Source organism: Filicampus tigris, chromosome 4 (assembly GCF_054856515.1).
Source record: "Filicampus tigris isolate MCC_2025a chromosome 4, RoL_Ftig_1.0, whole genome shotgun sequence".
In the NCBI taxonomy this organism is placed as follows: domain Eukaryota; kingdom Metazoa; phylum Chordata; class Actinopteri; order Syngnathiformes; family Syngnathidae; genus Filicampus; species Filicampus tigris.
The window spans coordinates 18,135,287-18,148,847 of NC_141220.1; the positions used below are offsets into that span (position 1 = coordinate 18,135,287).

General features: G+C 41.9%; 1 protein-coding gene across 12 annotated transcripts in view; it reads right to left on the reverse strand.

Annotated features, from left to right (window-relative positions):
- megf11 (multiple EGF-like-domains 11) overlaps nt 1–13,561 on the reverse strand; it is a 108,764-nt gene that overhangs the window by 13,736 nt on the left and 81,467 nt on the right. For 10 of the 12 annotated variants that reach the window (XM_086028286.1, XM_086028283.1, XM_086028284.1 and 7 more), the window contains 4 exons: nt 10,800–10,963; nt 10,578–10,680; nt 5,447–5,594; nt 2,149–2,297 (listed from right to left, as the gene is read on the reverse strand). In XM_086028286.1, the coding sequence (XP_085884412.1) occupies nt 2,149–2,297; nt 5,447–5,594; nt 10,578–10,680; nt 10,800–10,963 (564 nt within the window). The remainder of the gene's footprint in view (nt 1–2,148; nt 2,298–5,446; nt 5,595–10,577; nt 10,681–10,799; nt 10,964–13,561) is intronic. The other 2 variants (XM_086028291.1, XM_086028292.1) reach the window with 1 other exon arrangement.

Below are 13,561 nucleotides of genomic sequence, written 5' to 3' on the forward strand. Positions count from 1 at the left end.
AAGGTCTGTCATAAAGAGAATAACTCAGCAACATCACATAAGGTGGCTGCTGTACTTGCTTTTTTTTTTTTTTTTTTTTTTTTATCTGGGCTGATTTTAATGATTTCATTTCAACAGCCTTTCCACTCTTGTCGAGACCTCTTTCATGCTCCTTCGAGCAGGCTGTCATTAATGCCAGGAGGTTAGCTCCGCTGTACGGATGCTTGTGGGGATTGGAGCCTTATCACACCAGGAGAGCTTCATTAGACTCTGCCTGGCAGGACGGAGGACAAACGAGGACGCAAACAAGTGCTCGACAGGAGGACTTGTTGTTGTCACCTTCATCCCTGGCCATTGCTGCTCGCCATTTCATTACGGTTCAGACAAATTATGACTTCCCCACCGTTATCCTTGTTGTATTAAACTTTGATTGGATGAAACATTCCTTAAAGTCATGTAAGGGAAAAAAAAACCCCACCAATGTGTTTGTACTTTATAAAAAGTTTCAAAATTATTAGATGTCAAATCAACAGTAAGAAAGTGTCTCAACTAGTTAGACCCACAAGTGGACAATGGACAATGACAATGACGTTTTGAATCAGTTTGCCTTTCCGCAAAAATATACATAAGCAATAAAGATGTGACCAGCTTTAATGTAAGAGGTTTCACCAAATTTAAGGCCTGGAAAAGCATTTTCATGGCCAACAATTTGAATTTGCTGGTGGTCGACTGGTTAGCACGTCCGCCGCACAGTTCAGAGGTTGTGGGTTCGATCCCGGCCCCGGCCTCCCTGTGTAGAGTTTGCATGTTCTCCCCGTGTCTGTGTGGGTTTTCTCCGGGTACTCCGGTTTCCTCCCACATTCCAAAAACATGCATGGTAAGTTGATTGTAGACAGCTGGGATAGGCTCCAGCACGCCCGCGACCCGCATTGCTGTTTTTTATCTTTGCAACATGATAGTGGTGGTATGAAGAGAGGTAGATCACGTCGAATAACTTCCTATTGAGGACCCGGATAACAAATGCACAGCTCGTCATTGCTATCAATACTACTACTTCATACTTTGAAGCCCCTCAAAATACATTGGAACCTACAAATTGTTCTCATAGCTAATCATTAAATAAGTGAATTCAGTCATTCAAGGCTGTTACCGTCATAAAACTTTTACTACCATACAAGGATAAAGAGATGTTAACCACTGTAAAATAAAACTATCCATCCATCCATTCATTTTCTATCTCTACTACTAAGGAGCTGAAGCCTATCCAAACTTACTCTGGGGGAAAGGTACATTACACCATAGAGCGGTCGCCATTCAGTCTCAAGGCACATATACAGTCAGGCCATAAATATTGGGACATCAACACAATTCTCCTCTTCTTGGCCCTAAACACTACCACAATCGATTTGGAATAAAACAAACAAGTTGTGCTTCAACTGCAGACGTTCAGCTATAATTCAAGGGTAACTACATCCAAATCAGGTGAATGGTGTTAGAACTACAACAGTGTGCCTCCCACATGGTTCCATTGTGTTTATTGATGATGGGACCACAGGATGAATTCTGAAGTGTTTCGGGCTGTGTTATCTGCTCATATTCAGCCAAATGCTACAGAACTCATTGGATGGTGCTTCACAGTGCTGATGGTCAATGACCCAAAGTATAAATAGTCTCAAATTTAAGTCTGCAGTTAACGCACATTTTGTTAGTTTAATTTCACATCCATTGTGATGATGTTTAGAAAAAATTATAATAATAATTTATGAACCTGACTGTACAGAAGACAAACATTGACACTCACATTCACAGCGTCACTGAGTGGGAGCTAAACTCACATGGTCCTTCTACCACCTTGTGTTTGTTTTTGGATGCAAATTTCTCCAGAAAAGAATGAACAAAAGTCAAAATACTGTTTCACTTTTTGACATTGGTTCTTTATTTTTATTTTAAATCTATTGCAGTGGTGTGTGAAGGCATTCTTATGGAATTATGATGGTACCACTTTTATGTGTCTCTGCAAGCCATGTTGACTAGGTTGGGCTAATTTTGCATTCTACGCGCAGAGAAAATGCACACACATGTTCCAGTAGTAAAATGACAAAGTGCCACTGTGAATAAATTTGTCAGTCAGGGAAAATGTCAAGGGGACGCAGAGGGAGGGACACTTACCTTGGTTGCACAAAGGGCCCGAGTAGCCGGACAGACACTCGCAGTGGCCAGTCACGTGATGGCACGGCCCCGTGCTGTGAACACACCGCGGGCATGATTGGCTGCAGCGGTGCCCGTAGAAGCCCGGCGAGCATACTGCGGTGACAAAGCATGATGGAGAAAAGGACAAGAAATTCTAGTTAGCAGTGGATAAAAAAAAAAAGAGAGACATAATTCATCATAATGCAAAACGTCATGTCAAGAGTGATCAAGGGAGTGCAGAAAAATCTGAGCTGGAAGTATTAAAGCATAAGCGACAAAAGAGAGACAGAAATGGGAAGAAAAAAAAAAAACAGAAACACTTCAATGCAATAATTCCCATGCCTTGTTCTACACGGGGTGCACTGTAATAGTTATGAGAGTTGAGAAAATCTGTTTAATGTTCGCTATGTCTCACAGATGCTTATCTGTAAAAGTGAGCAAGATTATATTAGGAACCTTTAAGGTATCCAAAAGGTGACGTTTTAGGGATGTGCGGAGATGATCAAACACGAAACTGTGCACAGAGGCAGGCGACTGTGATGTTAAAGTGGGACTTAATATTTGGAGCCACTTTGAAAAAAGTGGCAATACTCTACTCGTTCTATTCTTACTGAGCTCAGGAGACAATCAGCGACAGTAAGCCCCCCTTTATCACGGGGGTTACGTTCCAGATAGAGAAGACCTCAAGTCAATTTTTTTTTATGTGCCCCCACCAGTCTAAACACAGTATTCTGATTAAAATTGCATTTGCGGAATATGTTTTAAGAAGCAAAATCCACCCGTTTTTTTTTTATCCATCTCAGGGAGGCCATGTTGCCATTTGCTGTCGACTGAAAATGACACCACAGTGCCGAAGGGCTCGGCTTGCGAACGTCACATAGCAGTTTGAAAAAAAAAAAAAGTTTTTGATTCTGATTAAAAGTCAAATTGGCAAGCTGATTCCAAAATTGCATTTTTCTAGGGCGTCAAGGTTTTTCTCCACAGCTTACCTACCAGACAAGCACAATTCCACTGATTAGCTGGAGTAAAACTGTTGTAAGAAGCGTTCATTACAATTGGACTCATCTACAGCCACCTGGCAACTTATTTGTGCAGTCACAACTGAGACGGTGAAAGGTGTGTGCAGCTCCCAGTAGGTCAGTACTATCAATGACTACGTTTACATCAATATTCGGGTTAAAGTCAAAATTTATGAAACATGCAGAATAACCCAACTAAGAGCATATTCGGGGTTTCAACACAAAATAGGTTCATCTCGAAATACCGTTGGCCTACTTCCTTCTTCAAATTTTCACAGTGTAAAACAATAGCGTGTCACCATATCATGGCCAACAGTGGAATTTACATTAAAATTAACGAGAGCCAGACCAAAATAGAGTTATAACTGTACCAAAAAATAAAAAAATATAATAAAATAAAAATCAATGAAATAGCAGGACCGCAAACCCAGAACCTACGGTGGCGGGGAGTTTACTGCTTTTCTAAAATGACTTTTAGAGGAGTTATTGATCATTGCCTGGAGGGCTGTCTTTATTCGAGTTTAGAAGCGGGAACATAATGCATCACTGGATAAGTACGTTATTCTTGTTCTGTTCACCCAAACACATTAGACACAGCTTGTTTTGACCCGTCTCTAAAATTCAGCTACAATTGATGTTTACAGGCCGGTGAGTGCAAATTCACTTCCAATCAGTGAGCTCATCACTTGAGAGCTGCTTCAGACCGTCCAACACATGCTCACAAACCAGAGGTGACACTCGCAATGTGATGAGTGCTGCGGTAGGCCTGCACGCTTCCCACTGTGAGCTGGCCGTGAAAGACAGGTGAGAGGTCAGTGGGTGTGCTGCTGTTTTTTGGGGGGGGGGAATGGAGGAGGGGTGGGTCACCCTCTGATTGAATGGCCAATGTCTGAAGTGCTGCCTCTCAGCTGGCTCACCCTCCAACTGATTTTTCAAGGTCATACAAAGGTCACCAACATTTACGTTACAGTAAAAGTAAGGTGATTGATTTGATTGGATGGCATTGTTTACTTTCTTGTATTTAGATATAATTCTGATTTAATACAAAGTACAGTGAAGCCAGTTAAGACCCGACTTAGTAGTTCTTCCAGTTAGGAGCCGTCGTACAAAAGATAGAGAACAATTCTTTCGTAAAAAGAAGGCTTAAAGCTGGTTAATGTCACTCCAAGATGAGGTTAACTGTGAAAAAGAAAAGAGAGAATTTCACATTGTGTATTTAAAACACACATAACTTTGCCCCAAGTCCGCAAGCTCAATGCTAACACATTAAGGGAAACTCTAGAGTCATGAGTTAACAATTAACATTTATGTGACGGTGTTATAATTTAAGCAACGGACATTTGAACACAAACGGTGTATCAACACAGGTAGAAGCAAAATATACGTAAGAATATTGATACGTAACTATTGAAAGTATATATTATTTATCCTTTGTGAAAAAGTCAATTACTGCAGTCACAGTAGTTGAGAACGTCTTCTTCGTTTGTGTCTACAATACTTGACTGTCGATACTGAGCCCTGGTGGCCAAGTCATGCACACCTAGAGGAGCTGCAATCAATTAGTCACGATGGACAAACGGTTTAATTTGTGATACTTTACTCATGGCATTATTACAGTATGTTTCTATAAAATACAATATTGCAGTATAATATGTAGAGGGTGCGGTTATCATCATCTTGCCAACAATCTATGCAGTGGCATAGCCAGTCATTTGGGGGCCCAAGGTAAACCCGGTCATGATGGTCTCCTCAGAAGTTTTATTTTCACCTCAAAAAGAGGTCTTTTGAAATCTGCTATAATCTGACATCTTCAAGTTACTAGTTATGTAACCGTTTTTATATGTTCCCCATGCCCCATCCAGTGAAAGATTTTGAATATTAATGTCTATTATTCATCAAGTAAAACGTGGGACATTGAGAAAATTCTTCTTTTTACTCAGCTAGATAAAATCCTTTAAATCCTTCTGAAAGATTTATCTCACAAGTGAATCATCTCAATGTTTATCCTGTAGTTGATAAGAACATTAATCAACATTTAATATTTATTCATGTCTTTGTGATGAAACGCATCACTCATGTCACTCTCCACTTCTTCTCCTTGCTTGACACTGACAAAAAAAAAAAAAAAAATGATTAAGAAAAAAAAAAGTCCCCGTGACCGGGTTCAAACCCAGAGACCTTCTTACAAGTGAGTGGATGTCAACCCATACAGTTTCATAACTTTGGATCAAGCGTTTGTGGATTCCGTGGCACACTCACTTCTTTTGCAGGAAGTCCCTCTAAACCCAGGTGCGCAAACACATGTACCATCCTCCGGAGAGCAGGAGCCTCCATTCTGACACGGGCAGCTGAGTGAACAGTTGTTGCCCCAGTAGCCTTGTGGGCAAACATTGTCACAATGGATTCCTGCAAACACATGACAATAACATCTATGAAAGTGTATAAAAAGGTTAAAAAAATCCTGCAGTAACACCAAACCAGAGCCGATGGCCCTACTGCATGTCAAAATCTGCCGAGGGGATGTTTGCACAGCATGGATCCTCGATTGATTTCCACCCAGAAAAGGAAGGATGTTTTTTTCTTTTTAAACTCGAGCCCATCTTTTCAGACTCCTCCTGTTCTTCCTGAATGTACTTTATTTTTGATCAGACGAGGGCTCCGTGCCAGTGCGGCGCGCTGATTAACAGGGCTACCTCTCGGGAGAGCACCAGCTTGTCTGCCATTCTCTTTCAGCGGAGTCGGTTTAGAGAACAGTACGGGGGGAAAAAAACAAAACAAAATACTCTGGCTGCATGGGCACAGTGTGGGAAATGTCACTGCACGTTGGGATCAGCTCCAAGCGGCAAAAGAGAAAATGTTGCATCCGTACGGCGGCTCTCGCTGCGCATGCAGATCTATTAGCACATCCATCGGAGCGGCGCCTTTTCTCTGAAGCGTGCCGGCGCCTTTGAAAACTAAGAGCCAAAGTCACATGTACCGTATACGCATGCGGGTTCTCAAGTCATACTATACTGTGACTTGCACACATGTAAAGTTATGCACTGCACACACTGCATCCTTTCAAGCACCTGCCTTTATCTTCACGCCTCATTTGGAATTTCCTTTGAGTGAGGATATCTGAGAATAGCATGGCCATTAAAACAGCATTACCTTTGAATTAGACCGGCACCAAACTCAGGGGACTAATTTTACACGATAACATCGGCACCTTAAGGGTTGAGCAGAAAAGGATAGGAAATGTTGGTGCTGAACAGAGGCCACAGCAACCCTGATTTAGTCACAAGTCCGTCCGTCGACTTCACAAGAAAGGGGAAACACTCGTCCAGTTTGTTTTGAAAGTTGTGCTACCTGAGGATGAAAAACTTTCAGCGCCTTTGCAGTGAGAAAATGAATGCGGACAGAGCATCACACTTCTTGGTATAGTGGTGACAAATCAATGTGCTTTGGATGCACGTTGAGCCACGGGAAGAAAAGACAGAGTTCAAGTGTCTTCAAAGGAGCTGCAAAGAAATCAGAGGTCTCGCCAACCAATTTGTTCGGGCTCATTGGGAAAATCAAACAATTTCTCTTTGTTTTAACGTGCAGTTCACACTCAAATTAGCTGTAAGAGGACAAGAAACTTGGCAGAATACAAGTGTGGTGAAGAGCTACATGAACTAAAAATGAAGCTCCAAATGTTTGTTTCAAAGAGCTACCCGAATTAGGTGTACAACTTGGTGTTTTGAGTTGTGTCAGGTGCACAACTAACAGTCATGATCCATCCAGTGTCTGGACCACACAAATTTCAAGCTACAAATCTAGAAAGGTCACCCTGACATAAAAGACATTGACCATATTTAACTGCTCTTTAATGTTTTAAATTTTCTCCAAAATGGTGCGCTTTTAAAGTCTTACATTTCCTCCAAAAAGGGTGTGGCGCCTTATAATACGGCGCGTCTTATGTGTGCACCGAGTTCCTAAATGTGTAAACTCTAGTGATGGGAAAATGAAGCCTCAAATTTGCTTCATGAACCAGTTGCTGTATTTTTTGACTCCTATAGATGCAATGTTGGTTTAAATAAAGGGATTTAAAAAATGGCAAGTCGGTGTAATTTCAGCCCATTGTTGAACAGAGAGCGCTATCTAGAGGAGTCACAATATACAACTAGTTCATGAAGCAAATTTGAAGCTTCATTTTCCCATCACTAGTAAATGCTGTTGTGTGACGCTGCTTATAGAGGAAAGGCGGACGTGAGTGAGGACAGCATGGAAGGGGGGGACATTAAAGGGGGAAAGGTGGGTGTGAAAGAGGACACCCCCAGTAGATAAATAATGCCGGTATGTGCATTTTGCAAAACAACATCGCAAATGGCACCTATGCAGAGACGCGCTTATGAAGCACAGGTTAAACAGTCGGGAGAAGCGTCTCTACAGTCACCATTCGACTGAAGGTAATAACGCTTGCAGAAGAAATGAAAATCGAACATTTTCAAGGAGGTTCGTCTTGGTGCATTTGTTTTATGAAATGGCGCCATCTATCCATTCGGGTAAGGACTACAGTGGCGCAGCAACTTCTGGCGGGTTACAAGGAAAAGCTGGCCATCTGGCTCATCTGATATATAAATAAAACTGATTTGCCTTGCTTTATGTTACTTTTACTTTCTCCCTCTCACTTTGATAAGTTTACCCCCCATGTAGGCTATAATACACAGTTCGCAAGGAATGCATTCATCGTTTATAAAGCTTTAATAAACTGTAATCGGTTGTGAAATAAGAACAGCGAGAGCGACCTACATCTTGTCAAATAGTGAGTCCACATTTAGCTTTATTGCTGTGCCCCAATATTAAATAATGACTCGTCACATGGTGAAAAGATGCCCACGGCCACCCCCACATCTCGAAGTTTTCAAATAGTTTTAAATAGACACAAATATTGAAATAATTTAAAGAACATCAGGATCTATATTGTTTGACTATACAGACAATTCACTTAATCTCCGATTGACTCCCGTGCCCGTAGCTTCCCCTCTCTGTGCACCCGTTACGGAGGTGCTATGGCTTCAAGTGTGTATGAACGTGTGTTTGTCCAACCCGCTGGGCAGCACCCTGGCCCTGCACCCCCGTGACTCAATTAAGGCAGACAGATGGTCCCGACCGGTGCAGGATTTGGAGCAGAGAGGTCCGTTCTTGCAGATAATAAAAGCCACGGTTTCCCAGAATGAATGCCCCAAGCTCAAGAGGCTGAGTGCACAGATTTAACCCTTCTTGCTGAATCTATTCTTTGCATGAGTGCATGCACCCACGTCTCCACCCGCGTTGGCGGACCCTCATGTAAGCACCACCCACGGACTGATCTCGAATTTGACTTTCTGATGCAGCATTTTAGTTTTAAGCATACCAATGCTCTCTTGTTTTGGCGACATGTTCTAATCACAGCTCAGAAAATATTTCAAAAGACATTGGAAATAACGTTAAATCAGCCACAACATAACAATATGCAGTCCTGTATAGTCTAATGAGCAGAGATGGGCACTTTACCCTATTTTGATGGTCCGTCCTCCATCCGCGACCCTGGCATCCTTCCGTCATCGTCCCGCCATGCTTATTCATAAAAATAATGGTCCTCCGTGCACGTCCGTCCTCGTCCTTTTAAAGCGCTTGTGTCCTTGTATGTCATTAACCCCAGAAAAAAAGCGTCCCTACATGACGCCGTGGAAGAGAGGCTAACGGCAGAGGTTTCACAATTCATAAACTATTATTTAAAGCTCATTAGCTGGCTAATTTCCAATTCATATCAACTTACTGGCTGGGAGTATTGTGAGTGGATTGAGCTGTTTACAACTGTTTAAGTGTCAACCAAGAAAGCATTAGCTGCCAACACAACCACTGTCTGTCACCAGACTGACTGGCGATGTGTCAACTTTTTTGGACGTGTTCCACTACGTAGCCCACCAGTGGACATTATCAGAATATTAAAGTTTGTTTTATAATTAAATACTTGCAATATAATGCAATCACCATTGTAAAATTTCACAATAGCATCGCGTTATAATGCAATAATATAGTGTTTTATTGCAAAACATATTGTATTGTAACGCAATACGTTTTTGCAATAAAAATAACTATTGCAAAATAAAGCTATGTTATTTTAGGAAGAGAACTAAGGACTTCCACTTCTGGTTCATAGCTTTAAGTGTACGGGGGCCTTGGCATGAGCATGAATGACAGTTTGGAGAGATTTTTACGCTATACAGATGTCCCAGACAAGGACATACTCCGCATGCGAAGGGATAAGGTACGTATGGACTAAATGTTCACAGTTAGTCAACAAAATAAAATTGCTTTACACCTTTTTCCTACACCCCATACAGTACATACTGAGTCATATTGACAGACTGACGGACCAGTGCGTCGGCTAGGAGGAATGCCCAGCTCTACAGTCTAAAAACAGTTGGGTTAGAATTAAAACAATTTTGGGTCAAAAATGGACCGATCCAGTAATTGGGTCAATTTGACCCACCTTCATGCGTTTTTTGTACACACCGGCCCAATTTTTTCGGTTGTTTTGTACAAAACTACCCATTTTTTGGGTTGTTCCCTGCAAAAACAAGCCAAAATGTTGGGTCAAATTGACCCAAGTAGTGGATTGGTCCATTTTTTATCCAAAATTGTGTTATTTTCAACCCAGCTTATTTTAGAGTGTGGTGACAGTGGTGCCACTAGTGATTGGGGCACTGGGGGCAGTTACCCCCAAGGTGGATGGATGGTTCCAGCAGATACCAGGAATAACATCTGAACTCTCCATGTAGAAGAGAGCAATAGTGGGAACAGCTAAGATCCTGCGCAGAAGCCTTAAGCTCCCAGGCCTCTGGTAGAAGACCCGAGCTTGAAAGAGATACCACCCAGGTGGGCAAGGCAACGTTTTTTTTTTTTTTACAAACAACCATGAACACACACGCGCAAATTTAACGAGTTGGATTAGGTGAGCAAAAATAAATACATGACAAGCTGTGTTTAATATGTGCTAGCACATTTTTGCGTTTGATAATAGATACCACCTCCAAATATTTATCTGCTGGGGTCAACAGGTTCTGTGGATCTTAAACAATACCATTGTATGTGAGCTAGTTTGCCAGTTGGAGTGCTAATTTAGGGCTTACTTCTCAACATCTCTCATGTACATGACCTGCTGGCTGAGTGGTAAAAACAAATTGAACATATAATTAACACAAGGCAGCTTAGCCACAGTGTGTAAACATGCTTTACATCTCAAGCTGTATTTGTCTTCTTTGTTAATTTGATGTCTGTCTAGCTTCTGGTGACTTTCAGCTTTGAAGGTAGAAAATGAATATTCATGCTCTCTGAGGGAGAGATAATGCCCCCCTAAATTATACAAGAATAAGTACCAACCTGTCCAGCCCGGGTGGCAGCGGCAGTAGCCGCTCACTGGGTCGCAGCTGTCCGCATGACTGCAGTCACAGCGCTCCCTGCACTCTAGCCCAAAAGTGCCATCCTGACACAAAAAAAAAAAGAGAGCTCACTCTTAAAGCCTTGTTCAACAATTTAACACCACGCTGGGTTCAAGGTCATGAGGAGATTTGCAATATCTTCTTAGTTTACTTTCAAACTTACAGGGCAGGGCTCATTGCAGTGCTCGCCCCTCCAGCCCGGAGAACATGTACAGGTGCCATCGACCGGGTCACAAGCAGCATCGTTGGCGCAAAAGCAAGACTGATTACAGCCAAGACCCCAAAGACCACTGGAGCACAAGATGGAGCAGTCCACCCCCTGCCAGCCTGGAGTAAGATGGAGCAGAGAAACATTAAATACAGTTCAAGGTCGCCTAGATAATGTTTTAGTCAAAGCAATCTCAGTAATCAAGTTCATTCAGTCGATATACAGTCCGAAGTAGCTTTTGTGAGGTACACCCTGGATTGAAATGATAAAATGCCAATCATTTTGGCAAAAAAAATCAAATGCTCTTCCACTAGATGGCAGAAGGCACATAATTAACTTATACTGTATTCCCACTTTTTGCAAATCGTTTTGCTAAGTGGTGTGCCATGAGATTTTTTCCGATGTAAAATATGTGCTCTGGCTCAATAGCAAGCACAGCAATAGACAAACAACAATTCGGATTGACATTGTATCCTATGGGGGAATTTAGAGCCTTGAATGAAGCCTATATGCTTTTTTTTTTTTTTGGAGGGGGTGGGGGGGCAGGAAGGTTATGACCCAGAGAAACACTAGTTGGGGTGTGAACTGAGAAAGAAAGAAAGAAAGAAGGAAAGAAAGAATGAAGAATAAAGAGAGAACGAAAGAGAGAAAGAAGAAATCATGCTTGATGTTTGACTGTTTGTTCTGTTCATCGGCTGGAAGTGCCTTGCCTTTCCTTCTCCTATAGTGCAGTGTTTTTCAAAAGTAGAGTGATGCTATAAATGTGAATTCAGTAGGAATGAAATGCTCGACTCTAGCCTGTGGCAGGGGGCGGTATACAGGTATAATGAAATGAAAAATGTAACTATCCACATCTCCCGTTCAGTCATTCTATCAATTTAAAATGAATGCAATCATTTCCATCCCTCAGACATATCGACCTGCATGCTGAATTACAAAAGAAAAAATATAGGAAAAAAATAGTAGTAGACCAAACTGGCTGGGTAAATGAGAAGGACCAAAAATTGCTAGAAACAAAAAGTTGAAAAAGAGTTGTGTAACAAGCAAATGATCAAATAATCTCTCTGTGCCAATTGCTTCTGTGACACAATTCAGTCTGCCTGCAATCAGATTTTCCCACTTTGATGTTCTCACGTGCAGCGGGACGCATGCAAGCGATATGAAATGGACAATTTGGAGAGCTGTCTGAAACACCTGCCAGCTCGCCCCAAGGGGATGCGGCCGCTCTCCTCTCTTGTGCATAGTACTGTACACTATTGACTGCGGCAAACATGTGGACCATGACATGGAGGAGTGTATTGATCGTACAGTCCAATTGAGCCTGTTAAACAGTGAGGAAGGTCCCCTCTTGTTGACTCAATCATTCTTCTCACTTGCTGTGTCAAAGTCTAACAGCGGGCATTGATTCTTTCGTCTCTTGCCAGTGCAGTGATGGATGGTGGCAAGCGCTCACATCTGAGTGCAGGCAAAAAAAAAATAAAAAAAGTGACAGGCAAGGCGTCACGACAACAAGACCAATCAACACATTTTTATCTCATAAAACTCGCAAAGTTACACGATGACAGGACCCTCGCAGCAATGTTTATTGAATTTGTATTGAATTTCTGCTCTTTTTTTAACCTGTATTTAGCAATAACACAAGGCCTAACACAACTACCTGAGTTAGTGCAGTTGTACTGTGTAATGGCAACAATATACTGTACACATTGCTGCATTGTGGTCAATTTGTGGTGCAGTAGTTAGCCCCATGGAGTATATTACAACACACTGAGGACAAAAAACTGACTGCTACAGATTGCAGCAACCGGGCTTTAGACCCGTTAAAAATAAGCATTCTGATGGTGTGGAGCCATTCGACAGAGGACCCTGTAATTTGCATATCTTTTTATTTTGGTCTGATAAAGCAAGAGAAATAATGGGTAAAAGTTGGAGGCAGAGCGTGAGGTGAGGTCAGCAAGGAGTAGTGATGGGAAGAACAGAGAAAGGTGATCTAAAACCTCAACTACTCTTCAAAGAGACCATTTCCCTACAGTATAACCTTGGTTTTCATATTCCCTAGTTTCATATGAATCTGATTGAAAACAAATGCCTTTGTCTTTATTTTGACTCGGTTTCCTACATCCTTCCTACATCCTCTCAGTTTTAGAACAGAAAACAATCACACATTCACTTCCTGGAACAGATGCGTGTTCATCCAATGTATTTCACAAGTTTTGTTAAAAACAGGTTCAACAGATGGCAAGGAGTATTCCACAACGCAAGCTTTTATGAACAACATAAGGCAATAACCCTGCCGGTCTGATGGGCAAAAACGGTGGAACGCATCCTGTCAAAATTCCGACCTGTGAAACCATGTAACAGTTTCCCATATTTTCTTTGGCCACATGGTGTTTTATTTATCTTAGAGTGTGATTCCTAAAGCCACCCGTCTAGCTCCCGTTGAGCCACCCAACAATTGTATATATATATATAGAGAGAGAGAGAGAGAGAGAGAGAGAGAGAGAGAGAGAGAGAGAGAGAGAGAGAGAGAGAGAGAGAGAGAGAGAGAGAGAGAGAGAGAGAGAGAGAGAGAGAGAGAGAGAGAGAGAGAGAGAGAGAGAGAGAGAGAGAGAGATTTTTTTCCCATAATGCCACTGGGTATTGATTTGCGCGTGCGAATGGAAATCATACACTTCAGACATAATAATAAAACTCCTTCCTTCCTTTTTGGTATATAA